Source organism: Acomys minous, assembly GCF_964271855.1.
Source record: "Acomys minous genome assembly, chromosome: 5".
NCBI lineage: Eukaryota > Metazoa > Chordata > Mammalia > Rodentia > Muridae > Acomys > Acomys minous.
Window position 1 is genome coordinate 81,817,236 of NC_140494.1, and position 27,537 is coordinate 81,844,772.

The following is a 27,537-nucleotide window of genomic DNA, read 5'->3' on the forward strand; positions in this document are numbered from 1 at the left end:
GATCTTTCCTTTAGAAATGAAGAGAAATGTATGGACCAAGACGTAGATAGGCCAAATTAATACATACCTGCAGGAAGTTCTTCTGTACCATGTCCATTGTAACCTATAACACGAAAGGCACACATAAGGGAAAGAGCGACAAAGTCCCATACACTGTGCCTGGGTACATGTGGGACAAGTCTGGGTGCATGTCTTTGTATATGTTTAGTTAATGTTTACTTCTGTTTTTAGATCTGACATAAATATCACCATGAAGAAGAAATTATTGCCACTTCAGCCAGATCCGAGACTTCATTATCACCACTAGAGCATCTTCCTGACAAGAGTCTCTCAGATCTATTGCCATGCCTCCTTCTCCATTTATATGTACACACTCACACTATCATCTTCCGTTCTTTTCTATTGACTCACTCAGTTGATATTTATTTAGTACTTTCTGTATGTGGTTACTCCATTTCCATTTGAAGAATACAGTGCTGAAACAAGCCTATGCCTCACTCTAGATTTCACTGGGAATATAACTTATTCACCTCTGGTGTCAAGCGTAATGTATGGCATAGATTCTTGGTACTGTTTATTAGACAACATAATGTGGCATATAAATTGTATACTTTATGAGGGATTGAAACCTTACATGTGTTCCACACTTTCCAAATTATAGTAACTAGATGAAAACTTAAATTATCAAGTCTGATGATTAGAAATAAACTTGTTGGGGATTTCTTTTCACTGTCTTCAGTCTTTATTGTTAAAAAGAAGGTAATAGATAAAAAGATAAGACAACAAATACTTTGGATTATAAAACACGGAGTAATCTGGACCTAAGCTGGAAGCCCATTCACTTTTGACTTGTATGCCTCATATCAGGCTACTGAGCTGCTGAAACAAAACAATTTAACATTTTTATCTAGCTGGGACCTTGTGTATTATAATACCAAGTGGTCAAGTAAGATTTGCTTACTAGTGCAATTGTGGCATAACTGTTATGGGTAATTAAGTGATTTCAGAATGGATTTTGGGTTTGTTTTGGTGTAGACAATTCATTCCCAGAACAGTAAGCCACCTAAAAATACCTATGATTGGGAAGATCATCAACCCTATAGGGGAAATTACTTTCTTGTTTCCAACCAGAGGCTCTCATAAGATCTATGTCACATAAGATATAACTGCCTTGCAAACTGCCTTGCAAGTATTTATATTCATAATCATAGACAATGCTACCTTCAACCTTGATCATACAAGCTTTTCTTTGTATTAAAAGATAGTGGGAAGAAAAAAATGCAAACTCAAGATGTTGGGAATAACTGACTGTTGACTGTTCAGGCATAAAGAGGACATTTATACTATCTCCTCTGAAGTTCAAGGAAATTTACATATACAAGAGAGTATATAAAAATAAAGGATGTCTGAGGGTGTCCTATAGCAAACCACAAAGCACACTCACCATTGACATACAGACTTCCTTTGTCCAGTGAGTAATTACCCAATTGGGTGATTCCATGGGTCAAATTCTTCAGCTCTAAGTACAGGCCTTGGATGTCCATCTCAGGATGTGCAGGGTCAGGATAGTAGATGCAGATGGCATTCACACTAGTGGCTGTTCCATTCTTCTTAGGCCTAGAAAGAGAAGAGTGTAGAGACTTTAGAAAAATCATAATGTAGATCAGAAGCAGAAAGAAGGAAGGGGAATGAGAATAGTAGCAATAATCAATGGTCATTCATAGCAAATGGACAGAGTGTGGACTCACCTTAGGGAATCCAATCTGCAACTTGAGTTGAAGGAGCCATTATGGAGGAGTCCAAGCTGTGGAGGAGGGAAGAGGAGGGAAAGCAAACCAGGTGTTAGATAAAGGGGTCATATGGAATTTACATCCCCTGGGCTCCCAGGATAAGGTTCTCACCAGGGGCTTCAGGACACTCTCAGCTGAGATGAAAATTGTTGAGCCATCACTCATATTTGGTGAATATGGAAGGTTGGATATAGTGAAGTTGATTGTGAGAATATTCAGATGATACTCTATGTTATGAGAAAAGAAGAGATACGACTGAGAATTTGCATGAGTCCAGAGTAAAATCTGTTCTCATCAGCTTGTCTTCTCCTTTAGTGTCCTACTTGGCTTTTCTTGAGTATAGACTGTGAAATTTAAGTATATATTAAAATAAATCCATATTTCCTCACATTGCCTTAGACTATGTTTATCACAGTAACATATTACAAACTACAACAGTATTCAAATAATTTTTTGATTACTTCCAGTCTCAATTACTTATCTATCCCTGAGCTTACCACTATGACCCAGTAGGTGCTGAGCAGGATGGACAGAGGCTGTACTAGGTGTTGAACATAATGACTCATGGAAATAAAGTCCCTCTCAATTTTCACCACTCACTGTGTTGTTGGTGGCCACTGAGCCTACATAATGAAATCATCACTTCCAGAAACACTTCATGCTTCTTACAGTGGTATGACTCCTACTCCTGAGAGATTCAGTTTAGGGAAATTTTTCCTCAGAAAGCCTCCCATTTCTCATATCATTTTCAATGCCTGTTACCAACCCCACAAACATGCAAAGCATTGTAGTGGCCTATTTGTCTCACAAGGAAGTACCTGATTGAATCTGATCTATGTGCAAATGAAATGACCCTGAGGCTAGGATATTCACACCCTGGTTTCCTAGCTCTATCTGGGAGTTAGATAGTAGAAGTATGGAACAGGGGATCAAATAAAAAATAGACAATGAGATCGCTAGATACCTGTGGTAGTTTTGGGCAGCGAAGATGTAGATGAAGAAGGTAGGATAGTGGCAGCTGGCTCAGGAGCTGTGGAAAGGATTGTCATCGCTGAAATCTTCACTTACAAGAACATTTCATACTTCATTGATCTGTGATCGCTCTTACTCAGCATGAGAGATTCAGTTCAGGAGGAGTTTTTCTCAGAAATCCTTTCCCTTTCTATATACAACAAAGACTGTGGATAGTGTGAGAAGCTTTTGGTCAAAGGCACAAACACCATTCACAGGCGAATTATGAAAAAACTGAAGAATGATTGTATGAGTCAAAAAAAGGAGCAAGTCAATGAATAAAATTAATGTAAGATATTGAGATTATGATCAACAGAAAGAATGAGCAAAGTACACCGATTAATTGGAAGAACAGAAAATAGAAAAGATAAAAGGATGGATGTGAGGAAAGCTATATAAAAGGATGGCCAAAACAGCATTCAAGAAGAATCCAGTCTAAGAAACTGGAAAGATAGAAGAAAGAACAACTACATGGAATTAACTTAATGATGAGTAAATGTGTGTGTGTGTGTGTGTGTGTGTGTGTGTGTGTGTGTGTTGCTATGTGTGTGGATAGATCAATGGGCAGATTATAGTGTAGATATATTGTTGGGTTGGTTTGATATATTTAGATGCTAACTACTGCTTGCTGTCTTTTAATGTACCCCAAATACTGCTGTGTAACCCTGCCTAAAAACTTATTCTTGTTTGACAAAAAAAATACTGATAGACCTGGGCAGGTAACTGGAATAGGTGTGGCTAAGGTTCGTGGGCATTTGAAGACAGAATTTTGGGAGAGAGGAGAGATGGGATGGAGGAAGGATTGTCATCATATAGGAAACGAGCCATGTAGCCCTATAGAAGGAACTCTGAAATTCCTAATGGAAAGAGATGGAGAACATTAGAAAGTATTTTGGGATTATGGATGGGAGGTAGCACAGATAGAAATTATTCTATGGCAGATGGAATGGGATAGAGACTGGGAGTTATTGGAGGCTAGCTTAGAGAGGTAATATCTGCCTTGCCCTGGATAAAGGCTTATTTAAAAGCACATCAGGTATCTGTGTTTTCACTGAGTGTTAGTGGGTTAGAAAATACCACCACCATAATAATTAGCCTATTAATAAACATTTACTAGGCCATACTTATTATTAACCACAACAATATATAGATGGGTAGGTGATAATATTGAATAGATGGGTAGGTAGATGAATGGATGGATGAGTAGATAGGTACTGCATGCATAGATACATGAATGGATTGGATGAGAATTCACAGAATAAGGAAAGGAAAGAAAAATAATGAATGATAGGAAGGCATGTAGACATAAGAAGTAGGTGTGGAGACAGCTGGATAGACTGAGAGATACAGTAGTAACTGACAGATGGATAGATGATTATACACGTAGTGAATATATAAATATAGAGGCAGGTGTGTCATAGATGTATGTAAAAAGGAGATAAAAGAAAAATGAACAAAGTATGAACTGGTAAATGAACAGTAATATGGGTTTACTGGTGAATGGTTTATGAGTGAATGAATGTAGTCATGACTAAAAGAAGCAGAGACAAAAGAAACAAAGGAAATACAATAAAATGGGCAGGAGATTTGATGGATGGGTGGGTGGATGAATGAATCGATGGATGGATAGATCAATTGAAATGTGGTATGAGAGAGAAATAGTTAGAAAAATGAAAGGATGAGCAGCTGGAAAGATGGATGATGGAGAGCCCAATGACATCTAAAATCCAATTCCCAATGATTAAACAACCTTTATATATGCACTCGTATCCTGATCTAACTGAGCAGAAAAAGAGGACTACACTTGAACTTACTAGTACAAGAAAGGATTTTCAGAACAGAACCTGAATAGCATAGTCTTAAAGACTAACAATTAATAAATAGGTTTTTATGAATCTAAAAACCTTACCTAGAGAAAATATAGCATTTTTTGAGCAAAGAGGTAGCCTAAGAATTGCAAAAAAAAATTTCTACCAGCTATATATCTGACAGAGAGTTAGTGTCTAGAACATATAAAAATTTAGAAAACTAAACACCAAGAAAATGACTGAATTAACAATCATGGCATCCTCTAAATAGAGAATTCTCACAAAATAAAATACAAATGGTGGGGAAATTTTTTAAAAAATGTTGAACATTACTAAGTATCAAGGAAAAAAATGAAAACTTCAAGATTTCATCTTACACCTATCAAAATGGCTAAGATCAAAAAAACAAAACAAAACAAAACAAAAAACAAATGCTGGCATGAATTTGGGGTAGAGAAACAATTACTCACTTCTAGTAAAGGTATAAACACTACCCAAAAAAAGTGTGTAAGTTCCTTAAGATGCTGAAAGTAGATCTTCTATAAGAAACAGTACAATATGCAATATCATTAAGGTGATTTAAAAAATACAATTATCACAGTCTCTGTGAGTTCATATGTGCATCAGTCCTGTTGCATCTGGAAGAGACTATTAACATGAACTCATCTTCAATTATCTTACCTGTGTACCTTCAAAACAGAAAAATATTACAGAACTAAAAGGAAATAGAAACAAAGTTCCATCTCTAATGAGAAGCTATTTGTAATTGACACCTGCTAGAAATGGGAAAATTAATTTTCTCCATTGAATTGTCACTGGGTATATCAACTACATCCAGAGCAGGTCTCAAGTACAGAAATAGTTGGAAAACACAACACGGGCTCTCCCACCCCTTTTTTCTACAGATTTTTATGTTTGTATGAGATTATTGTTGTATTTTCTCTTGTTTTAAATTTATTTGTCTTATGGTTTTTTGTTTGTCTTGGTTTTTATTTTTGTATTTTGGAATTTGGAGACAAAGAAAAGAGAGAGGAAAGGGACAGGACCAACATGAGTTTGTGTAAGTAGGGAAGTGGGAAGTATCTGAGAGAAGTTGGGGGATGGGAAACATGATAAAAATATATTGCATAAAAATTTAAATAAGATGATACAGTTAAGAAGCATGCAGGTAAATGGATAGAGCTAGAAACAATCATTCTCAATAAAGTAACCTGAAGCCACATATTGTCTATTATTTGTGGATGTTGGCTTTGAATCTTTATATTTTTGTGTTTCATGTGATAGGATAGGATGATATTAAGGGTTGAAAGTGAATAATAGAACAGGAAGGGTCAAATGGAGAAGGAGTTAGGATGACCAGGTAGAAGGGGAATAAGGGGAGGAATAACTAACACCAAGGGAATTCTAAAAAGTCAGGTGGAACTCAAATACTACAGAAACTTCATAAATACGTGCATACACACATATAAAGAGTTTAAATGGAGTTACTATATAATGGGGTAACAATGTCCCACTAGACACCACAGGGTGACAAATAAAAGCTCAGCACCAGGAATGGATCTTTCCTTTTGGAGTTGTTTCTAAATGGTGTTCCATGGACTCCTAAATATTATTGGATATTGCCAACACTTTTGGTTACTCTCTAGAATTTATTGGTTAGAACTGGGTTATTTAACACACCACAGACTTGAGTCATAGCACATGGAGGAATAAATTTGCTACTCAGATGGATGTTTCATCCATTCTGGTAGTTTTCAGAGTGTAGGAAGGTGCTATGCATGCTAGTGGAGGAGGAATCACTGATCTTACTTAATTTTTAACCCTGTGAGGCACAACAATAACTAACCTGATACAACATGTCCAATGGTGCAACAGTGACACAAATTCATTGTATAAAACTCTCAAATAACTAATACAAATTAGAAAAAACAAAAGAGAGCGAGCAACTTGATAATAAAGCCCTTGATGGTGACACTTAGTTTTCGAAGACATAAATTACACAATTGCTAGCTAAACTAAACCTCATAATTCTGTAAGGTATACTTTTACAAATATATTTATCCAACCAAGAAGAGTTTGGAAAATTCAAAAATTCAATATGAAAGCTGCAGTTTCAATGTCTCTGCATTTTGCATCCCTTGAGACCTTGCCCCTTATGAAGATATTGACTTGTGTTTAGGGCAATTTTCCTTTGGAAATGAGGAAAAAGTATAGACCAAGATCTAGGTTGTTCTAAACTGATACATACTTGTAGATGATCCTTCTGGATGAGGTTTACTATAACCTAGAAGATAAAAGACATATAAGAGGAAAGGAGAGTAAAGAAAGGATACAGCATGCTTTGATCCATATATATTTGGTCCTTGTATATATTATTGAACATTTATTCAGGTAATATGAACTGACTTAAATTATCATGGAGAAGAATTTTATAGTATTTCAACTATAATCACTTCTTCCCATATCTCTAACATATTTCCAGTAGATTTTTACAAAACAGATTTTCACACTCAATTCCACAATAATTTGCATTAAAACACACCATCATCTTGCCTTCTATTCTACCACTATATATCCATCTAGAAGATATGTATTGAGCATTTATTACAGGTAGTATTCCATTTCTATTTGAAGTATATAGTACAAACAGACAAAAGTTTAAAAAGAATAAGAAAAGAAAAAAATCTCTGTCCCCACTGCAATTCATATTAGGAAAAGGTCCTGAGGAAAGTTATTTGTTTTTTAAAAAATCAGACATAATGAATGGTTTATAGTAAATGATAAATATAAAATAAAATGAAGATAGAAATTACATACAAACCCTTGAAAGTGCCAAATAAACAGATCGGATATAAAAAGCAGCATGTCAAAATTTATATTGGTCAAAACACAGTGTAGGAACAAGAAAGTCCCTTTTTAGATCTGTGACTTTTGTTAAATTCGGAGTAATGCAGATGCATTGTATCTCCTTGCCCATGTCATGGGGTATTATGTTTAAAATGGCTTGGCAATAGACAAGACCTAGAATCATCAAACTGACAATTGTCTGGATATATCTACAAGAAAATTTACATATCTGGTTAGTTAGGATGGAAAAATCAAGTGTAAATAAATTTTGGTATTATAAACATTGAGATATATTCCAGAATTCAACAAGAAGTAAAAAGGAAACTCAGCTGACTTTGTACATGATATAGCCACACACTCCTACCTCCTTGCCACTTTATTATGATGTGCTTCTTGAATTCTTGAAACAAGTTGCTAAGAACGTAGAATCAACTGGTCTAGGTAGTTCTATCAATAATATTGATAGATGTAGAAACAAATTAACAGATCCCACAGAGGCATTCCACAGCAAACCGTGGATCATGCTCACCATTGATGTGTAGACTGTCTTTGTCCAGTGTGTAGTTTTCCAGCTGGGTGATTCCATAGGTTAGTTGGCTCACCTCTGAGTAAAGTCCTGGGATGTCAATCCCAAGATGTGCAGGGTCATGGTAGTAGGTGCAGATGGCTTCCACAGCAGTAGCTGTTCCATTGTTCTCTGGCCTAGAATGAGAGGAGTATAGACTTCATGAAGATTGCAATGTACATAGGAACCAGAAGGAGGAAGGAGCAAGCAGAGGAGTAACAATGACAGATTCCTGGGAAATGGACAAAAAGTGCACTCACCTGAGGGAATCCAGTCTGCAACTTGAGTTGAAAGAAATATTATGGAGCAAGGGTTCAAGCTGGGGAGGAAAATAAGGAGAATAAGGGAAATAAAATTTGGATACAGTGGGTATATGAGATCTACACTAACTGAAGTTACTGGAATGAAGGTCTCACCAGGTGCTTCAGAATAGTCTCAGTGGAGTTGAACACCGATGAACTATCATTCATATCTGCTGAATATGGAAGGTTGGAAATGGTGAAGCTGACTGTGACAGTCTTCAAGGGGTGCCCCACAGCTGAAAGAGATGAGAAGAAATACACCTAAGAGTGTATTTCTGGAACCACACTGGAATCCTATAGTCATCAGTCATATCTCCTTATGTCTTAACACCTACCAATGTACTCACCTAAGTTACAACCTTGGTATTTCATCTCCATAACACAGCAAGGCACCTTCCTGAATGTTCCCAACATACATTGTATACATTGTATGTACTTCCCCATCATGACAGTATCTTGTCTTACCCATGGTATCACCCTACCATACTCATAAGATATACTGCCTAAAGGACCTCTTCTATGCTGTACTTTATTTGGTTATTTGTTTGCTTATTTCTGTTTTTCAAGACAGGGTTTCTCTGTGTAACAGAGTCCTGACTGTCCAAAACTTGATTGGTAGATCAGGCTGGCCTTGAAATCCCAGAGATAACACCTGCCTCTTCCTCCCAAATTCTGGGATTAAAGGCATGTACCACCACTGCCCACCACTATGATGAACTTCAAAGGCGTCTTCCAATAAGAAAATCTTATTGGGACTACCACATCACTACTACAACCCATAGATTTTTGTGCAGTTTCAGTGTCCAGTTTGAGCATTTTGGTTTGTCATTCAAGGCCCTTTCCAATCTGGTTGCTTATGATCTTTTAGCTCTGGTGGCTCATTAATCCTACCATGATGTTTTTGTGGACTCTGGACTAGAAATGCAAAGGCTACATTAGAAGATGAACTTTATGTTCCACAGGAGACAAATTTCTCTCACTTCTTCCAGTATATTATGTTTTGCAAGGGTAGTGAAATTTCATCATTGGAAGCCTTCCTGTCTTATTTATCTAGATCACTCTTATTCATACTGAGAGATTCAAATTATGTTGAAATATTTCTAGAAAGCTCTTACTCTCTATATCATGTGAGATGTGTGCTCACACCAAACTCCGCACTGTACTGCAATGGTCTGCTTATCTTGCAATCCTAGCAGTTATATGAGGGTGGGCTACTGGTTGAATTACTGCAATAATCTTTGTGTCTGTACTGATGGCTATGGAAGTAGGTTCTTCATATCCATGTGTCTAGATTTCATATAGAAGTCAAATGTTGAAGGTTTGGGAGAGAGTGTCTTATCAAGACAGAAACAGGGTCCTCTGATACCTGTGGTAGATTCTGTTTGCACAAGCATTGGTGGAGAAGGCAGCATGGTACTGGCAAGTTCAGGATCTGTGGAAAAGGATATCAGTGATGGATAAAATCCTCATGTGCTCAGAGAAGCCCATGCAGCAATAGTCCAATGTCAAACAAATAATTCATAGATACATAAAAGGGGTTAAAATCAAAATGGATGATGGTAGTATTGAAAAAGCCTGTGAATGAAATTAACTCAGCTAGTGAGAGTAGTTGGATGTATGAAGGGTGAGAAAAGAAGACAAATTAACTGGAAGACACTAATGGAACTGTTAAATAGATAAGTAGAAAGAAAAAATGGATAGATGAAAGGTCAACCAGAATTTAGTAATAATAGGCTTCTGGAGAAATGGAATGAATAAAAGAGGGAACAGATAACATGTAAGTAAATGAACATGATGGATGAGGGGAGTGAATGCATGAATGGGTAGATGAGTTATAGGGTAAGTATATGAATGAATATATAGGTGAATAGGTGGGTGGATGGACTGACATATTAGTGGATGGGCAGAATAGTAAAGGGCTGATGACTGAATTGTGGATGGATAGACAAATGAATAGGTGATGGATGGATGGAAGCACGTATATATGGCTAAGTATATGCACAGACATAAAAAGAAAAAATAATATGAATGTTTAACAGACAAATATATAAAAATGTAGGTAGATATTTGGATGACATAACAGACATAGAAGTACACTGACGTATACATCAGTGAGTGGTTGTCTAGTTGCTGGGTATATGGGTGGAATGACAGATATGTAGTGGGGATAATGGATAGATGACTGGGTAGGTGTGTGTGTGTGTGTGTGTGTGTGTGTGTGTGTGTGTGTGTGTGTGTAAAAGAGTGAGATATCAAAGAAATAAAGGCCAAGGTAGCAAATGGGGAGAACTAAGGATGTATGAGTGGGTGGCCGAAGGGCAGATGAGTGAATGGCTAAAAGTATGAGTGGAGAAGGAATGATAGAAAAAATGAAAAAATGCATACAGTAGAATGTAAAAGAGAATAGATGGATAGATGGATGGATGGAAGGATAGATAGCTTAAAATTTGGTTCTAGAGGAAGAGTAACTAGCAGATGAAAGAATAGACTGTCTCTGTGATCTTCTTCTTTGGGAAACTGCTAACCTGCACTGCCTGTATAATCAGGTAATTAATTTTATTCCTTCTCAAGTCTCTGATGGGGTAAAAGACCAGATTGTTTAGTTTCACAATTAAGCTTAGTTGTTTAGGGGTAAAGAAGTTTTTAAGTCTAGGTAGATGTTTTAAGTTGATAATGGCAAGATATGATAGATATTGATTTATATTCAGAATTTTAGACTCACCAAAATAGGAAAGATGTTTTCTTCAAGGCTGCCAAATACCAATAGCCAAAGCACTACAAATGTATATAATTTATGAATTTATATAATTCCTGATTATTTCATGGTTCTTCTTTCTGTACATAGTTTATTGTATATATGGGCAATAATAAAAGTGGGTATGTACAAAATTTAAAAAAACAAAAATAAACAAACAAAAACAATGAAGACTGTACTGTATTGTTAAGCATTTGTTTTAAATGACACAAACTAAAATCTTTATATGAATTCAGCTTACTAACATCATAGAAAATTTCAATATTTTTCCTATTCAGAGGACTGAAGAAAAATCAGAAATCCAGCACTAGGGGTCCAGTTCCTAAAGGACGCCAACAACTGTGCATCTTCCTTCCATTAAGATTTTAGCCTTCCAAAGAGACTGGCTTGTGTTTAGAACAAGCTTCCTTTTAAAATGAGGAAAAAAACATGGACCAAGATCTAGGGCAAGATAAACTGATACATACTTGTGGTTGGTTCTTCTGTACCAATTTCATTGTAACCTAGAAAAACAAAAACAGCAATAAAACATATAAAGGAAGTGTGATGGACAATCCTTAGCACAATGCATAGTCAATGTGGAAGGAATGTCCTGGTGTTTCAACTGGACCTAACTCTTCTCTACTGCATCTTCATTATGTACCCACCCAGTGAGTCTATATGCCTTATTTTTATGGATCATTCTCACCATATTTATATGCATTCACTTCTGGCATAATCTTTTCTACTCTTTATATTCATCTCATATGTATATTAAGAAGTTATTATGTGTGGTACTGCATTTCCATTTTGATAATATAGAGTTTAACTAAACACTCCATGTGCCACTACAGTTCATACTGGGACAAAGTGCATATGTGACTTATTTATATCTAGTGCCAATCATAATGTGTAATATATTACGTATTATGATGGATATTTGGAAAATGGTGAGTATGCTGGCTTGTCTTAGGTCAACTTGACACACAGACTAGAGTTATCTGAAAGGAGGGAATCTCCACTGGAAAAAAAAGTTTCTTTAAGATCTGGGATTCCCAGCACTTGCAGGGGGAGGCAGAGGCAGATGTGAATTTGAGGCCAGCCTGGTCTACAAAGTGAATCAAGAATAGCCAAGGCTACACAGAGAAACCATGTCTTGAAAAACCAAATGGAAATAAATATGGGCTGTAAGGCATTTTCTAAGAGGCTAATGGAGAAAAGCCTAGCCCATTGTGGGTGAAACCATCTCTGGGATGGAAATCTTGGCTTCTATAAGAAAGCAGGCTAAGCAAGCATAGAAACAGGCCAATAAGCAGCACCTCTCCATGGCCTCTGCATGAACTCCTGCTTCTAGGATCCTTCACTGTTTGAGTTCTTCTTCTGACTTCCTTCAGTGATAAATAGGGCTATGGAAGTGTAAGCTGAATAAGCCCATTCCTCCTGGACTTGCTTTTTCATACTGGTGTTTTATCACAGAAATAGAAACCATAACAAAGACACTGAGTGAGCAATACAATGAATTTAAATTGTGTAAGTTATTAGACAGAAAAATCCTACATGAGTTCTTCCAATGGCCAAGTTAAAAATGTAAACTTGGAACATTAGAACTCATATCCAGATAAATGTATGTTAGAGTGGACAGGTCCTATTACCTACATGTGCTTTAGGTTCTCTTTGTGTTAACATGAGAGTAACTGGAATAAACATCAGGGTAAATGGTGGTGAGTACTGATTGTGATCTGAAAATACATACAATAACCAAGAAGACAAAACTCTGGGCATTCTGTGAGGAGGCCATTGGAATGGTTTAAATTAAGTACATAGCTCTACCCTAATTCTTGCCAGCTCTTTCCTATGGACAGTGTCCCTGAAGTATAAAAGAAATAGACAGCAAAGTGAGGACCAGTATTTATACCCATCATCTTCCTGACTTGGCACACATGTGACCTGCCATATCTACTTCCCTGCCATGCTATTTGTGAGTATTTCTCAAGCTCTTGAAAGAACACTGTAGAAATATGGATGCAACCAGTCTAACAAGAGATCACTGACTTTGAAAAGAGTAGACAAATTAAGAATGGCTGAGGACATCCTATAGAAAACTCAGACTATGCTCACCATTCACATAGAGACTATCTTTGTCCAGTGTATAGTTGCCCAGATGAGTGAATCCATGGGTCAGGTGACTCAGCTCCCAATACAGCTCCTGTGTGTGTAGCCCAGGATGTGCAGAATCATGCTGATAGGAGCAAATGGCATTCACACTAGTGGAGTTTTGATTCTTCTTAGGCCTGAAAATGGTGATATGTGAAGACTGTGGGGGACATCCTAATATGGATGAGCATCCCAAGGAATGAGGAAATAACAGAAGAATAACAATAAATATAATAATTTCTGAAAGTGACAAAGTAGTGCCTCACCTGAGGGAAGTCAGACTGCAGCTTGAGTTGAAGGAGATATTCTGGAACAAGGGTCTAAGCTATGGAAGGTGGAGAAAGGGGAAAGGGAAAAGAGTTTGATGCAGTATGTATATGAAGTTTGTCCCACAAGTAGTTTCCAGGATGAGGGTCTCACCAGGTGCTGTAGAACACTCTCAGTAGAGTTGAACATGGCTGAACTATAGCTCATGTCTGCTGAATATGGAAGATTAGAGATGGTGAAGTTGATTGTGAAGGTTTGCAGATGATGCCCCATAGCTGTAGGGAGTCAAGAAGAGAGATAGCTATAACAGAGTTCACGTGATGCTAAACTAGAGTCCTGTGCCAATCAAGTTAAATCTCCCAGAATATGGTCACCTGTCATCCAGAGCTAAAAATCTCACCTGCATGCCTCATCAGTTCCCTTCTCTGAATGTTCCTCACATGTGCTATCCCCTTCATCATAACAGACTAGGTATTACCTTCTAATATACAGACTATTACCCTAAATGACTGACTGTGTGTCCTGTCTAAATGTATTTTTCTATTGCGAACACCTGGAAAGTATTTCTAAAATGAAAAACTCACTAGGACATCACTGTCCTATGTCAGAAGTTCACATTTCTTGACTTGACATTAAAGATTCCTTTAATGTGGTTTCTTACTATCCTCAGCTTAAGTTATTCATCAATTCTGTGTCTAACATGTCTCTATGGGTCCTGAGATGGACATGAAGAGCCATTTCTGGGAATTGTGATTCATGCTTCAAAGAAATCAAATTCCTCAAGGTTCTCACTCATTTTTTTGTGGCCACTGAGCCCACCCTGTTAGAATCTTCCTTTATTGCATCAAACCATGTCAATTTATCTCTTATTTTTACTTATCCTAGGCAATTTAGTTCAGGTGCAGCTTTCTCTAAAAGGCCCTCCACCCACTTATATTGGCTCAGGTCTCTTTCACTTCACAGGAATCCCATAATGAATTGTCATCTTCTATTCTTCTCAGAAGCCTGGTAGCTGCATGAGGGCTGGCATCCAATTGAAAGGCTAGTACAATCTTTGTGATTGTAATAATTATCCTGTCACTGGATGTTCACACTCTGACTTGTCAGGATTCATGTAAGTCAGATGGTGGAAGTGTGGGACTGAACTTCACGTCAAGTATAGGAAAAGGCTTCCCCAAATACCTGTGGTAGATTCCGGCTGCACAGATGTCAATGTAAAAGGCAATATGGTGGTGCTTGGCTCAGGAGCTGTGGAAAAGTCTATCATCAGTGATAACTAGATCTCCAATACAATCAAGAAAGGGCTTATATTAGTGGTTCAATGCAGACCAACAATTCACAGGAGAACCAGAAACAGAAGTGACTGTATAAGTGGAGGGATAACTAAGTCTGTGAATGAAATGTGTTCAAGGCAATGAAAATTGTGAACAGTTCATCAATTTTACATCAAAAAAGAAAGTGATAAATTAATGGTAAATGAATCCAAAATATTTTTTGAGATAGGGTTTCTCTGTGTAGCCTTCGCTGTCCTGGACTCACTTTGCAGACCAGGCTGGCCTCAAACTCACATCGATCCACCTGCCTCTGCCTCCCAAGTGCTAGGATTAAAGGCATGCACTACCACGCCTGGCTTCCAAAATATTTAAAAAAGAATAAAACAGTAGAAATTGGAGATACAGAAGGCAGCAAAAGAATATAAGAATGAATATGACTGGATGTGAAATGTGAGTGAATGGGTGGGTGCCAGGAACCAAACGGCCCGTGGCCGACCCCCACCCATCCAGCACCTGCAGCAAACATCCTGCTTGGCCACTCGCTAGGCCCGCAAGGCATCTGGCTTAGCCCTGAGAAGAGAACGATCCAACCCTGAGATAACCACAGAGACATCCTGCTTTGCCCCGAACTAGGAACGCCCCCCCCCCCCCGCAGATGTTCCAGGGGCCCAATCCCAAAAGATTCTGTACTTTTCCATTACCCTCTTCGCCTACCCCTGCCCTCCCTAAAGCAGGTTTTAAAAAGCCTGCCCTCACCTTCAATAAACGGCTCTTGACAAGCTATGGTTTCCTTGGGCTCTGCCTTTCTCTCGCCCGTTCTTTATTCACAGGTTGCGACCCTCCTCAGCCCCCCAATAACTGGCCAGCTGGACTGGTCAGGGTGTATGGGTGATTAGGTGCATGTACAGATGGATAGACTGAGTTAAGAATGAAGAGAATGAGTAGATGCATGAGGATAAATGAATAGATATGTGGGTAGGTAGATGGAGGGGTGGAGGCATGTATGTGTGGATGTTGGGAAGATACATAGGAAAAATAAGAAAGAAATTTCAAATAAATGAACTGAAAAATAAATAGATTGATATATGCATATGTAAGTATATGATACAGTAATGACTGGGTGAGTATTTAGATGGTTTGATGCATTGATAGATTGATAGGTACATAGGTGAGTGGATGTATGTGTGTATATGTTGTTACATGTATGGACAGGTAGATGAGTTGATGGGTAAATGAATGGATGGAGGAAATGAACAAGGAAAGGGCATATTATGGATGCATGCATCACAGAGAGAATGGGAAAAAGTGTGAGAAAGGCATAAAATACAGGAGGAATGAAAATGAAAATTAAATAACAGAATTGGCAGGAAAATTAGTAAGTTAGTTGATTGTAAATGGGGTGTTATAGGATTAATTGTAAAAATAGAAGAATGGATGCAGGAAAAGGTAGATGATTGGGTCGTGGAATAAAACAGTGTAATATTTTAGCCAAAACAACTTAAGTAGCAACCACAGTCCAAAACTTGTCAATGAAACCCCTGAGAAGATCTAAATAGTTTGGATTATATCAGACATAAACTAAATAATTGCTATTTAAAGTGTAGTACTCATCCCTCATGAAATAAACTTCTATTTTTAACAGACAGAGACCATTAAAGAAAGCCAAAGCCAATCAAAATGCAGAGTGGAGAAGCCCAGTGCCAATGATAATGCATACATCTATAAAACAATTTCTTCACCAAAGGCTCTAGAAACATTACAGAAGAGTCTGAGGAAAATTTGTTAAGAGCCAGAGGATTACAGAGTTTGCTATGAGACTGTATATTCCAGTAATGCCAGAACCTGCACCCTAAAGGTCTCAGCAACATGACTGCATAAATATGAGCTGTACCAGGAAAACAACAATAGAGGCACCAAAGTGGATGAGGAAAAGCCAATGAGCCCTCAACCCTACACAAAGAATTAAGGACAACTAATGAATGAGACTGAGAAATAGTCTTTTCCATGGAAGAGCACAGCAATAGTTTATCCAATATTAAACAGTCCTGAAAACACAGATGCAAGTAACATTATATAGACTGACCAGGTTATATTTAGAATATATATATATATATATATATATATATATATATATATATATATATATATACATTTATATATACAACATTAATCTTTTTATGAGTAACAATAACTTATTCATATTCCAAGATGAAGCTTTATGGAGTATTCAGAATTCAAGGCTCATCTTTCTGGTGCTAAAACCTTGGCTCCACACAGGAGACTGGCTTGTGTTTGGGACAAGCTTCTTTTTTAAATGAGGAGGACAGCATGGACCAAGACAGAATTAGCATGATTTGATACTTACTCGTAGTTATTATATCTGGACCCAGTCCATTATAATCTAGAAAATAAAAGTCAAGCATAAGTGTAAGGTGCAAAATGATCTCATATATCTTCCTGCATTCCATGTGGGAAATGGACATATGTTCTTGGGAGTCCTTATTATTTATCTGCTAATGTTCTAGGATCTTACTTAAATATTATCATGAGGAAAAACTTCTTGACCCAATCCTTCCCTAACAGCTCCCTAGCTTGCTCCCAGAAAGAGCATTCCATCGTTCAAAGGACTTATGTTCGTATATCAATCCTCAAAGATATATTCTCTTTGATACCATTATCTACCACCTATTTCCCTGTATACACACATATATATGGAATAAATATATATAATATGTATATCATTATTTCCTATTTGTCTTATTTCATGTAAATTTAAAGAGTCGTGTACTGAATAAAATGGGCTGTGCCTCACTACAGATTACATTTGGGTGAGGGGCAAATACAATTTAATCATCTCTGGTGCCAGGAATAAGGTCTGCCTTTTAGTATTTACATTGTAAATAATGACAACATAAAATTAGGTATAAAATTGTGATTTTTTTTGAGAGAGAAACCATATACAGGTCTCTTCAATGGCCAAAAGACAAGGAGAAGATATAAACTCAGGACACCAAGACTCAGATCAGCTACAAACTTCACATCGTCTAAGTGTATGCAGGTCCCTTTCATACCCAGAGCTTTAATTTATTTCTTTGCTAAAAAGAGGAGTAATGAAGTTCTAAGATATTGTGCACATCACATGGGGTATGATGGTTACTATGAACAGTCAATTTGACAATTTAGTATCACCAAGGAGATAATTTCTGAGATGGTGAAGGAGTTCCTAGATCGAGTTTACCCTGGAGGAATGGCACACCCTAACTCTATGCAGTACTGTCCTATGGCCCAGATTTGTGGATGGATAAAAAGATAGTGAGCAGAAGGCCAGCATTTACATGTTTCACCTTCATGACATTGTCCACAGTGTGAGAGACAATCTTACCCTCCTATGCTTTTTGTTTGTGCTTATTTAACACAAAGATCACTAGGAATATTAGAGAGTATAGAGAAAATAAAGGACACCTGAGGATACCAAATAGCAAAACACAGACTCACCGTTCACATAGAGGCTATGCTCTTCCAGAGTGTAGTTTCCCAGCTGGGTGGCCCCATGGGTGAGATGGCTCAGTTCTGAGTACAGATCCTGTGTGTCCATTCCAGGATGTGCAGTGTCATGCTGGTAGGTGCAGGTGGTAACGACACCTGTGAATGTTCCATTTTCCTCAGGCCTTGAAGAGAAAGGGGTACAGATTCAAGGGAGGTCCTAATGTAGATAGAAGCTCCAAAGAAGTAAAGACAGCACAAGATAAAAAAAAAAGATAACTATTCTTGTCTAATTATATGGAAATGGAATCACCTGAGGGAGGTCAGTCTGCAACTTGAGTTGAAGGAGTCATTTTGGAACAAGGGTGCAAGCTGTGGAGAAAAAAAAGAGAGTAAACTGTTGAGTGGAGAATGAAGATGAAGTCAGTTCCAGCAGTGAGGGTTTCAGCATGAGGGTCTTACCAGGTGTTGTAGAACATTCTCAGTGGAGTTGAATATGGTGGAGCCACTTATCATGTCTGCTGAATATGGAAGGTTGGAGATGGTGAAATTGATTGTGAAGGTTTCCAGGTGGTGCCACATAGCTGCAGAATGACAGTAGGGTAAGTGTTTCCAGCTGAGTGTTTACTTGGGCCAAGACTGGAAGACTGCTCTGATTAGATCATGTTATCTACCACATGGTCTGTCATGACTATCCAACACTTATATAGGTGCTGGGAATTTGAACTTTTGTCTTCACATTTGTGTGCAAACACTTTACCCACTGATTCATATGCTCATTTCCCCAAGCTGAGGTTTCTTAATTTAGCACTGAAGTTCATTCTAATCTGGTTTTTGTGACCTTCAGTCTCCACTAACTATCCTTTCTGTGATATGCCTTATTCTTCATGCAAACCAAGGCCCAATCAATTATCTACATGTACATACTATTTCTGACTCCTGAGTCATTGCAGATATAATTTTCCTTCCTTGCATACTTCATTCCCCATTTATTGGAACCATTCCTACTCATTTTGGGATTACTGTGCCAGTATACAGGGATTTTTCTCCATAAAGCTTTCCTCTCTATTATACCAGCTGTATCTCCCTCTGAAAGCCCCTCATTGTACTATTAACATCTGTCTACCTCACAAACATTGTGCTTGCATGAGATCAGGCATCTAACTTAATTACTAGTCTGATTTTTGAGACACTGGTCTTTTCACATCTTAAGCTTCCTATCTCTCATGTGGCAACTGTTGGAGTTGTACAACAAAGGGGCTCTTGCCAAGAAAAAGTAAAAGCAAAATGGTCTGCTAAATACCTGTGTTGGACTCTGGCTGCAGAGATGTTGATGGGGAGGGCAAGATGGTGGTGGCAGGCTCTGGAGCTGTGGAAAAAAACATAGTATCTGGCATGGACAGAGCTTCCCAACAGAAAAGCCATCATAGCATTGGTTCAAGTCAGAGCAATCATCCCCAAAAGTAAAGAGCCATCATGTGAGTGGAGGACTGAGAAAAACCTGTGAATTAACTTAATAAGAATGGAAGGATGGTAAAAAGGAGAGAGACTGATCAAGGAGTACAGGTGAATGTGAATGCAGAAAAGAGAAGTGGCAATTGTAAAATATAATGTATAAATGATAGATCAAAACAGAAATCAAGAAGAATGAAAATAAAGAGTCTGAAGCGTTGAAGCAAAGAAGGAAAAAAGTGCAAGTAAATGAAAATGTTTGACCATAGGCAGATAACTGGACAGATGTAGAGTGTGAATGTGTAATAAGAAAGTAGGTAGATGAGTAGGCATATAGATAGATGGATGGTTAGGTTGTTCTGAGGGTGGCTGGAAAAACACATAGATGCATAGTGAAAGGAATACAGAGAATATAAGTGTCAAAGAGAGATTTGGACAAAAGAAGATGTGTGGTTATATGGGAGAATGGACTAACAGATGCATGGGTTTATGGATAGATGCATATACATACATAAGGGTAAGTATACATATGGATGTGAAGGTGGATGGATAGGCAAATGGATAGAGAAAAATGAATAACAAACAAAAAAGAGACAGAAATAATAGACAGATAAGTGGATGACTAGATATAGAGGTGGAAAAGAATGAAAACATTACAGTGTGATGAGCAATAAAATGTGTAGATGGATGAATGGATGGATGGGCAGATAAAATGTGGTATCAAAGAAAAGGAATGTCTATAGAAAATGAAAGAATAGATAGTTGGAAAGATAGCCAAACAAGTTACTGATTTTAAAAAGAGATTAAAAAAAACCTCTGAACCATTTAAGTAGTCATACTGTAGAACCTGAGAATGAAGTTCCTACTGGGGCACCAGTAGCTGTTGTTAATGAGAAAGATAAACTACACAGTCACATCTCCCCTCTGCCATGTAGCTCTTGTTCAAATTTCTTCCTTTAACCCAAAGGGGTGTGAAAAATTGAGAAATCCAATGCTAGGTATGAAGACACAAAAGAGATGCCAAGAACTCAATAGTATTCATCTACTAAGACCTTAGCTTCTCTTGGAGGCTTGTTTGTGCTGAAGCATGCTTTTTTGTGAATGAGACATACATAGGCCAAAAAGTTTAGTGATAGAGAAACATACTTGTAGGAGGTACATCTGGACCAGGTTCATTGTAACCTAGGAAACAAAAGTCATACATAAGTGGAAGGGGCAGAGTGATCCTATATGCCATGCCTTGGTCCATATGGGGCCCCATTTTGATACATTACTTGTATATACTTACTGAGAGTCTACTCATGTGCACAGATCTGATTTAAATGTCATCATGAGCAGTTTCTTGTTATTTCAATCAGATCTAACTTTTCTAAACTAGTCAATAGTGGGAATCCAAAAAGAGGTTTATGCTTATATACCTCACCCCCTGCCACATGTATGCAGTTATCCACACCATTGTCTTTTCTTTTAATCTACCCCTATTCGTCCAGTTATTGTTTACTAAGCACTTATTATGTATATACCTTATTTCCAAATGAAGCCCATAGTAACGAACAAGAAATCTGCACTGCACTGCAGTTTAGACAAGGAAAAGGCACACATGAGAATTATTTGCTTCTGATTCCAGGAATAAGATACTGTTTATAATAGATTTTGGTAAATGTTTACTAGACAACAAATGACACATTTAAAATAGTGTAATTTATGAAGGTGGATGCAAAACAAGTTTCTTCAATGACAACATTGAAGGGATAAATGTAAGCCAGCATATCAAAGTGGGGGTATATTCCTTTCACCATCTTTGCTTCCATTTTTCTCCTTGTTAAAATGAGAGTGATGGGAGTCCGTGTTGTCTCTTCTCTTCCATACTTGAGTGTAAATGTTAATGTCGGCTGTCAATCTGACTGGACCTAGAATTACCTAGGAAACAAATGTCTAAGCATATCTGTTGGAGAGTTTCTAGGCTGAGTTATGGTAGAACGATCTCTCCTAACTGTGGGATGCTCCATATCATAGGCTGTAACTAAATACAGAGGAGAAAGCATCAGAGGACCTGAATTTACCTGTCTCTCTTCCCTGACTATTGGTGTTTTGTGAACCAGGCACCTCACTCCCCCTTTTTCACGATGAAATTGATTTTCTTGAATTCAAGTAAAGTAAAATAAGCCTTTCCTCTTTTGTCAATTTTGTCAGTTATTTGCTCATGGTAATGAAAACTATAACTACTACAGGGTCAATGGTGATACTTAAGTATGAGTTTCCAAGCACCAGTTCCCTGTTGGAAAGGAGAGGAGAGGGCAAGGTATGGAAGGGAAGAGGACAGAGAAGGAAGGAGGAATAGGGATGATAGAGAATGACAGGAAGAGAAAGAGGAGGGGTGGGAGGAAAAGGAAAGTGGGCAGGAGAGGAGGAAGGTGGGAGAGAGGGAAAGTATAGGCAGGGAAGAAAAGGGAAAGAGGAAATTATTTTGACCAGTTTTTCCATGGCTATGCCTTGCCTTTTAAAATGTCATACAGGGCATACCTCTTAAAATCTGTCCTCTCTCAGTTTTGTGCTGACATGTAGTGTCTAAAGATGAGGCCATTAGCTACACTGAAGCCTACTTTATTTCCTTATATAAGATAACAGTACAAGAGAAAAGTTAATCAAAAGGTGAGAGAGAAAAAAAAACAAGGCTTGAGACAAATGTACTATCTTGATTTCTTCAAGAAAGATTGCTTTGTGAAATAATTGTCTGGAGCATCGTGTTGGTCATGATAAGAGGGCTTATGTCTTAGATTAGACACTCTCAAGTTGGAGAATCAAGTTGGCAAGACGTAGTCTTTTGGGGCATAGGTAGGGTTTTCCTATGAGAGCCTGGATTTGAATCCCAAATATCTCCCTACAGAACTGATAATTGGAAACCTTTGCAGTATGCAGGAGCGCAGGGAGGAGAGGATGGAAAGTGCTCACCATTGATGAAAAGGCTATCTTTATCCAGGGAGTAAGGACCCAGCCGGGTGATTCCATGTGTCTGCCAGCTTAGGTCATAGAAAATTGGCTTGGCAGGCAGTCCCAGACTGTTGGAAACATGGTGGTATGTACAAAGAACATCTACCTGTGTCTGGGCGCCATTCTTCACTGACCTGAGTTGGGGAGGAAGAGGTACAAAGTGAGCAGATTCAGACCACCTGCTATCTCTTTATCGGTGGTCACTCTACACAACTCATGACCTACAGTCTCATTTTGTTGATGTTATTTGCTGCTTTGTCACTTTCTCAAATTAGGATCTCCACATCTGTAGTTACTTGTCCCTAGAAGCTTCCCTCTTTGCATCCTTCCTTTGGTTTTATCTCCTTCTCTTCCTCTTCTTTTCTCCCTCTTCACCTCTCTCTTTCTCCCTCATCTTTTTCCTATTATTCTCTTCTTCCTTTTCTTTTTCTCCTCCTCTTCCCTTTCTCTTTTTTATCTCATCCCCATTTCTTTCTCTTTCCCTCCTTGTTCTTTTTATGTTTCACCCTCTTCTGCTCTTTCTTTGTTCCCTCTCCTAACTAGTCTTCATTCTCTTTTTTGTCCTCCCTTCCTTTTCTCTGTTTTGTAACAATTTCTTTGTAGTTGAAACATTCTATTCAGCCTAGAAGCTCATTATAGACTTAAAGTTTTTTTTAACATTTTATTACACATGAATAAAACAAACTACATACAGCAGGGAGAACCATAAGACAATCATGAGTTATATAAATGTTACATTCATGGGGATTTGGCTATTTGGATTTGTCAAACTTGAAGCAACCATCTTTCCTGTCTTGTTGGATCTAAATTTGTGAGTGAAATTCAATATCTATCATATCTCATCTCTATTAACTTAAATCCTTTATCTTGATCTAAAAAGATCTTATCCTCTAACCAACTAAACTTGATTGTAAAACTAAACTATCTGGTCTTCAATCCCCCTCAGAGACTTGAGAATGAATAAAACATAAATACCTGAGTGAACTGGTAGTGCAGGTTGGCAGCTTACAAAATGAAAAATATGACTGAGACAGTTTACAGCCTGAATAGTCAGGCTAAAAGGCCAGATTTATTCATGAGGCACACTTGCTTGCCCTGTCTTGGCAGAGTTCGGCTGTCAATTCTGCCTACATCTAAGCGTGTCCATTTTTAGGCAAAATTTTAGATTTTAAAGTCTTAAAGGGAACCTCAGCAAAACCAAAATAAAGAATGCAGATGAATCAGAAATACTCTGAAATGTACCAGAGTCACAATACTCCCCTCTCCCTGAAGTTATAGAAGCAGTAAGGAGTGTGGAAGAAAGGAGACGGCCCAATCTCCTGAGTCACTTTCCTGTTCTACAAAGAGCTCCAGTGTGAAAGCTTTCATGAATCCATGTTGGGCTGAGCTTGCAGTAACATGACCGCCTTTGAATTGTCCATGATTCTATAAGTAACTCCTTGAATACACTCCTAAATTACCCCCATAAAGCCATTGCTTCACCAAGTTCGACTTCAGATGTACAGTGTCTTTGGTCTAGCATTATTTCCTTTTCTGGGGTGAATAGATGTTCATTCATATATCTTCAATAATAGTATCATATAAAATTCTTCTCGCCTCATCTTCCTCTTTTCCCCTTTTCCTTTCCCTTCTTTTTCCTCTTTTTATTCCCATTCCTCCTTCAGTGTTTTATGATTAAAGCAGGCTTTCCTGAACTTCACAGACTATTTTCTTCTTCTCATTATCGTACTTGTCACACCCTCTGGGAAATCATGTTCTGCCTGTCCCATTTTTATTTTCAGAATGCAGCATTCATGAGGGCAGGAATAAGACAATTTTGTTTTTTCTACTGCACTAAAAAAATAGTCCAGTGTGATCAAATGTTGTAATTCCAGCACTGGGAAGAGGGTCTCCTGAAGCTCACTACTTAGTCAGCTAGGCTATTTTTAATTGTTTTGTTTTGTTTTGAGACAGGTACTCACTATATAGTTCAGACTGTCCTGGAACTCACTATATAGACCAGGATGGCCTCAAACTCAGAGACATCTGCCTATTTGTCCCATATTCTGGGAATAAAGGCTTGCACCACTACATCCATCCTTGAGATGTTTTTTATCTCATAGCAATTTAATATTTGTATGATGCTGGCATCAAAACTGGGGTTTTGTACATTCTTGGTAAGTGTTTTAAGCCAAGCTACTTCCCAGGTCAATCACTGGTGGACTCGAGGAAGGTACTCTACTGTTAAGCCATGCCATGAGCTCATTCCTGGGACATTATAGGCAAATATCCAATTGCTGTAAAATATTAAATTGTCATAAAGTCAGTAAAATACAAAAACAAAAAGGTACACTTTAATCCTAAGAGTCTCAATCATGACAACTCCAAGTCCTTTCAAACTGGATATTGGGTAGGTAGTGGAGATGAGGGGAGCTGGAAGTGGAAAATATGTCTTACCTTAGACTGTCCACTCTACAGCCTGTATATAGGGGACCGAGGCTGCTCCTCTTAAACAAAGGGCTGAGCTGTAGAGAAAGAAGGAAGGCAGAGTTGGTTAGAGGCAGGCATCCCCATTAGGAGGGAGATGGATGGGCCTGAAGGGAAGCAGATAGCTCACCAGGTGCTGCATTAGTGTATCTGTGATGTTGAACTTGGGGGAGCCAACCTGACCCATGTCAGCTGAGTAGCGCAGGTTGTTGATGGTGAAGTTCACTGTGAATGTTTCCTCACTGACTTTGCCAGCTGTTTGGACAGACAGAAAGAGAGAAAACTAAAGCTGACAAGATGGTAGATAGATGGGGATGGGGGATTAATGTGCCTTATATATACTGGGTAAGTCAGTAAATCTGTAGATGTCTTGTTAATGTAAGGAGCTGTAGATGGCATCGAACTGTGCTCATGATGTGGGAAATCCTGATAGAACATTTCCATCCTCCCACCTTCCTCATAGGCAGCTTCAGTAAAGACAGAGATCTTTCATTTTGTGGTGGGAAAGGTTCATATAACTGCTCAAGCAGGATTGGTGACTTCTAATGTCTGTTTCTTTCTCTCTCTCTCTCTCTCTCTCTCTCTCTCTCTCTCTCTCTCTCTCTCTCTCTCTCTCTCTCCTTTGCCACCTTTGCCAATTTCTCCCCTTACTTTTCTCCTTTACTTCCTTTCCCCTTCTCCTTTCCTTCACCATCTACTTGTTTCTCTCTTCCTTTCTCCCTCTCCTTCTTTGTCTCTTCTGGTTCCACTGTTCCCTTTTTCTGTCACTCTGTCCCTCCTTTCCCCCTAATTTTTCTTCTTCCTCTGTCCTCTTACCTGTCTCTTCCTCTCTCATTCAGTTTCTTTTCCCTTCTCCCCTAGTCCTCTGAAAGAGGGACCCCTCCTTCCCTACCAACTCACCCCAGCCTATCAAGTCTCATCAGGACCACCTGAATCCTGTTCGGTTTCTTCCAGTCCCTTTCTGTCTCCTCCACACTCTTCTCCTCTCCCATTCCCCACCTCCTTTCTCTGTTTTGCCTCCTCTCTCCTTTTTTCCTCTTTCTTCTATTACCCTTTCTCTTTCTCCCAGCCCTCCTCCATGTCTTGCTATCCCTCCCCTCACCTCTCTTTTACCTTATTCTTTTCTCTCTTTATTCTAGGCCAATCCCATATAAAATATGCAGGGAGAGCAGGCACAGAAAAATAAAAAAGAAAAGAAACAAAAACAAAATGAAACCATCTTAATCAACCAGAAACCATCCAGTAACTTTCAACAAGGGGGCTAGGCCAACCAGATAAGAACTATATAATGTATGCTTGCAAGTATTCAAGTACTTTCTCAGCTTTTTAAAAAGAATATATCTGCAATTGCTTTCCTGTGGAAGATCTGAACTACTTTTGATTTGTTTTTTTCCCACTTTACAAAATTATTATTTGCTCAAATAAATTTTTTAAAAGAAAAAAGTTATTGTGCCACAGTCTCTCTCTTTGTTTAGTTTTCTGAAATACAGTCTCTCTGTGTGGCCTTAGCTGTTCTGGACTCACTTTGTAGACTAAACTAGCCTCAAACTCAGAGACATCTGCCTGCCTCTGCCTCTCTGAGCGCTGGGATTACAGATGTGCACTATCACTCCTGGCTTCAGTTTATCTCTTAAGGACAACAAAGTCAGCTTTGTGGGGGAACTGAACTGGAACTCATACAAGAGTTAATGGGTAGGAGATGGTGTCTGTGTCTACATCTTCCTCACCCAAGGAGCAAGATGAGACAGATGTTGTTTCTTTCGCTGAGGGAGGTGTGTGGGAGGTGTTGGTAATGGTGAAGTTGAGAGTGATTGGTGCCACCATAGAACCACTGATTGAGTATCAGATGAAGAGAGAAACTCCCATCCTAGAACAAAGAATTGAGCAAATCTCCTTCCTGACCTAACCACGGGACTCTGTGAAATTAACAGGATCAGAAACAAGGGCTACCCTGGATGGGGAGGTCTCGTGGCACTCAGAGGAAGAAGAGCAAGCTACCAAGAAGAGACTTGATATCCTATGAGCATATACAGGGGGAGGAGGTCCCCCTCAGTCACAGTCATAGAGGAGGGGAGTAAGGGGAAAGTGGGAGGGAGGGAAGAATGGGAGGATACAAGGGATAGGATAACAATTGAAATGTAATATGAATAAATTAATAAAAATATTTTTAAAAGAAACAAGGGCTATTCTAGAACTCCTAAGTCATTAAGTCCCTCCTTTCTTCATTCTTCCAAGTAACACGCACTATGTGTGTATTTAAAATTTTGTAATAGCCTCCATGTGTTCAAAGATGAATAGAGCATAGTCTTGCCCAGTGAAGTGAAACCGAGTAGTAGATGACTATAAAATCCAACCAATGACCGAAAAAGGCTTTTGGTAAGAAGCACTACTTT

The 27,537-nt window shown here is 38.4% G+C and overlaps 2 protein-coding genes across 2 annotated transcripts in view; one reads left to right on the top strand and one right to left on the bottom strand.

The window, feature by feature from the left end:
* MBD3L1 (methyl-CpG binding domain protein 3 like 1) overlaps positions 1–27,537 on the top strand; it is a 240,052-nt gene that overhangs the window by 40,830 nt on the left and 171,685 nt on the right. The window lies entirely within an intron of this gene.
* Positions 1–27,537, bottom strand: part of MUC16 (mucin 16, cell surface associated) — a 168,871-nt gene that overhangs the window by 25,976 nt on the left and 115,358 nt on the right. The window contains exons 50-73 of the mRNA XM_084783450.1: positions 25,275–25,399; positions 25,115–25,182; positions 22,640–22,812; positions 20,834–20,869; positions 19,539–19,604; positions 18,698–18,819; positions 18,549–18,607; positions 18,248–18,420; positions 17,118–17,153; positions 14,661–14,726; positions 13,632–13,753; positions 13,478–13,536; positions 13,176–13,348; positions 11,546–11,581; positions 9,690–9,755; positions 8,438–8,559; positions 8,282–8,340; positions 7,986–8,158; positions 6,858–6,893; positions 2,755–2,820; positions 1,902–2,017; positions 1,749–1,804; positions 1,445–1,617; positions 68–103 (exon numbers count right to left, since the gene is read on the bottom strand). Of these exons, the coding sequence (XP_084639576.1) occupies positions 68–103; positions 1,445–1,617; positions 1,749–1,804; positions 1,902–2,017; positions 2,755–2,820; positions 6,858–6,893; positions 7,986–8,158; positions 8,282–8,340; positions 8,438–8,559; positions 9,690–9,755; positions 11,546–11,581; positions 13,176–13,348; positions 13,478–13,536; positions 13,632–13,753; positions 14,661–14,726; positions 17,118–17,153; positions 18,248–18,420; positions 18,549–18,607; positions 18,698–18,819; positions 19,539–19,604; positions 20,834–20,869; positions 22,640–22,812; positions 25,115–25,182; positions 25,275–25,399 (2,217 nt within the window). The remainder of the gene's footprint in view (positions 1–67; positions 104–1,444; positions 1,618–1,748; positions 1,805–1,901; positions 2,018–2,754; positions 2,821–6,857; positions 6,894–7,985; positions 8,159–8,281; positions 8,341–8,437; positions 8,560–9,689; positions 9,756–11,545; positions 11,582–13,175; positions 13,349–13,477; positions 13,537–13,631; positions 13,754–14,660; positions 14,727–17,117; positions 17,154–18,247; positions 18,421–18,548; positions 18,608–18,697; positions 18,820–19,538; positions 19,605–20,833; positions 20,870–22,639; positions 22,813–25,114; positions 25,183–25,274; positions 25,400–27,537) is intronic.